This window comes from Triticum urartu, chromosome 3A, assembly GCF_056163025.1.
Source record: "Triticum urartu cultivar PI428250 chromosome 3A, HENAU_Tu73, whole genome shotgun sequence".
NCBI classification, from domain to species: domain Eukaryota; kingdom Viridiplantae; phylum Streptophyta; class Magnoliopsida; order Poales; family Poaceae; genus Triticum; species Triticum urartu.
Window position 1 is genome coordinate 102827753 of NC_141875.1, and position 3191 is coordinate 102830943.

At 49.3% G+C, this 3191-nt stretch overlaps 1 protein-coding gene across 2 annotated transcripts; it reads left to right on the forward strand.

Annotated features, from left to right (window-relative positions):
* Positions 1-334: 334 nt before the first annotated feature.
* On the forward strand, positions 335-1591 carry LOC125548119 (zinc finger CCCH domain-containing protein 1-like). Of its 2 annotated transcripts, none has more exons than XM_087516668.1 (3): positions 335-510; positions 609-1033; positions 1155-1591. In XM_087516668.1, the coding sequence occupies exons 1-3, from the start codon at positions 383-385 to the stop codon at positions 1415-1417; spliced, it is 816 nt and encodes a 271-aa protein (XP_087372794.1). In that variant the 5' UTR covers positions 335-382; the 3' UTR covers positions 1418-1591. The 2 variants fall into 2 exon arrangements, with proteins under 2 accessions (XP_087372794.1, XP_048567756.1); XM_048711799.2 differs by having other exon boundaries at positions 404-510; positions 605-1033.
* Positions 1592-3191: the final 1600 nt, after the last annotated feature.

Genomic DNA, 3191 nt, shown 5'->3' on the forward strand with positions numbered 1-3191 from the left:
TATGATGCGATTTCTGAATTCTTAATTACCTGTTATTTACGTAATTAAATTAAATCAGCATCTGTCAAAGCAAGCACGAAACAAGATCCCCTTAGAGATTTAGTTTTTTAAGGGAGAGAGAAAAACCAAGTTGGTGAGAGGTGAGACGAAATAAAATCAGACAAAAAAACCCGAACCAGACTACCAACTCCTACATTAGGAGTAGAGATAATTTATATGACATAAAAAAATGTCCAATTTACCATGTTTAAAAATCCAACATTTTTAATTTAACATTAATTAATGTAAAATAAAACACCACCACCTTCCGCAGGTACGCACGTTCCACGGGACACCCCGCCCGGAGCGGATAGCACCGCGGCGCCCGATCCTCCGATGTCGAATGCCAATCGAAACAGAAACCCCAATCAGTTTCGCAATCCTCAGCACAGCCAGCAAACCGAAGCGATTCCAACCCGATCCCGACCGCGGAGGCCGGAAATCCCCCGAAATCCAAGCCCCCTCCTTTCGGTATAAATCCATCTACGCATCGCAGTCTCTCTCGCTTCCCCTGGTCCTCATCTAGTCAAATCTGTCTACCCGGCTGCGCTAACCTAGGGTTTAGTCAGGCGGCCAGCAGCCATGGAGGGGGAGAGCGCCGCCGCCCCGACGCGCCGCTGGGCGGAGAACGTGATCGTGCTGTCCTCGGGGAGGCCGCCGCGGTCGGAGGAGGCGGCGGTGGTGGCGGGGCAGGGGCAGCACCAGCGCACGGATGCGCCGCCGGAGAAGCTCTACTACAAGACCAGGCTCTGCGACAAGTACGAGGCCACCGGCCGCTGCGTGTACGAGGACGGCTGCACCTTCGCGCACGGCCGCGCCGAGCTGCGCCCGCCGGTCCCTCCCCACGCCCACGCCGTTTGGCGCAGGCCGCCCGACCAGGAGCACGGCGGCAGGATCGTCTACGGCGGCGGCAAGGCGTGGCACAACTTCAGGGACAGGGGCCATTTCGGGGACAAGCTCGCCTTCCCCCACGCCGCCGCGCCGGCACCACCTGGTACGCCCGCTGCCTATGCTACTCTATCTAGATCGCGCTCGCGCGCAAGTGTCCATGGCCGATCGCGTCGGGATCTCGCGAAACAATGCCCTCGATTTGTTGACTCCCCCCTCCTGTCCAGGTCACGCGATTCGCATCACCGGGGACCAGAAGCTGCTGGCGGACGAGCGGAGGAGCGCCACGCCGCCCGCGATGCCATCCCCAGCGCCGCGCTACACTGCTCCGGGCCCGGCCAGGGCGTTTGCGCCGGTGCCTGCCCCGGCCGCGCGTGATCGTCTTGGCCAGATACCCGTGGAGGACGGTGGCAAGAAGTCCAACAGGCTGATGCTCATGAGCCTCCGGAAGACCAGCGGCATCTACGGCGACTGGCCGGAGCAGTTCTGAAACCGATTGATCAGCCGTCACCATGGTCGCATACCCATATATAATTGGCAGTGCTGATACAAAAGAAAAGGGGGATTCATTTTTCTGTGAGAGTGAACAATTTTACCATGGTGGTATTTACCTGTACCGTATAATTCCAATTCTTATGATTAATCGGAGTCATGTTGTCGATCATCCAAAGGTCCAAGCAATCACACGAGGCATGATACCATAATTTGCTAACGAGGTTCACAAATATGGCTACATTTCATGATCTGACTATGGCCGCTCATGGTACCGTTACAATACCACACCTTGAACACCCGGGCTCCGGCACATGCCGGCGCGTGCGTGTGCTATCATGTTGCATAAGTTACATTGTGTGAGCACTACATCATACCCTACCTACACACTGTATGACTTAGAGTTCAATTGTAACTTAACCTGTACACAATTTCGACATAACTCCAACAAATTTCGCTTGCGAATATTCTCGATCACCTTGGATTCACCATGTGTCGAACATCCATGTACATTGTGTCAAGGGTTGAATCCGACGGACCTCGGGTAAAGGGTCCCGAACTAGTGATCTTTTTTAAACATTTATTAATTAGAAATAATTGTTACATCGTCTATAAGAAAAGATACAATATTTTCCATGGGCTCCTAGATCCAATCCCTAATCATGAAACATTTTGCTAGTCTAGCAAGCTCATGATCTACTTTGTTCGCTTCTCTATTACAATGTTCAAAACTAGTAAGAGGAAAATCACAAGCCATTAAAAAAGAACCCTCAAAGATTGCGGCCGTCGCTCCTGCAGAATGTCCTCCATTCTTCATTGTGTCAATGACTCCCGCGTTGTCAGAATTGATAATGAGACGATTGTAGCCCGCCTTTCGTGCCAACAATAAGCCAAACCTAAGTGCTAACGCTTCCGCTGTCAAGGCATTTGCACAACTCAATCTTCCAATTTCCACCTATAATGATGTTTCCTTTGTCATCCCTGCTAACAACACCTGCTACGCCCCTTAGTTGATCATGATTGAAAGAAGCATCTACATTCAATTTAACAAACCCCATAGGAGGTCTGCTCCATCCTCCATTCTCCCTCTTTGCCTTACGTGAGTGGGTATTTACATAATTTTTCGTTATACACCGAATCTGAATCGAGGTTTGGGACACCTCTTGAGACTTTCCCTCATCGACTAGCTTCCGTCTATTCCACCATAAATACCATGCGATTATAGCGATCAGCTCGGGAACCCAATCTCTGCTCCTAAAGGGGGAGTTGGTAGTCTCGTCTCACCTCTCACCAACTCCTCCGCAACATACGCATGCAAGTGTCTTATAGACTTTTCGCTCAAGCCCATCCAATTTGGGATGGCCCATTTGACGCGTGCATTAACTCAATCAAATATGCACTTTTTCAAAACAACGTCGCACATTAACTTATTAAAATCAAATTAAATCTTACCAAAATTGGTTGACCCATTTGAAGTGTGCATTAACTCAATCAAATCGGCACTTTTCCAAAACAAGATTGCACATTATAACTCATTCAAATCAAATCAAGTCTTGCCAAAGTTGGTGACCCATTTGACGCGTGCATTAACTTAATCAAATCGATACTTTCCCAAAGCAACGCCATGCATTAACTCATTCAAATCAAATCAAATCTTACCAAAGTTGGCTTGCCCATTTAGTGGATGCATTAACTCAGTTAAATTGACAGTTCCCAAAACAACGTCGCGCACTAACTCATTCAAATCAAATCAAATCTTATCAAAGTTGGCC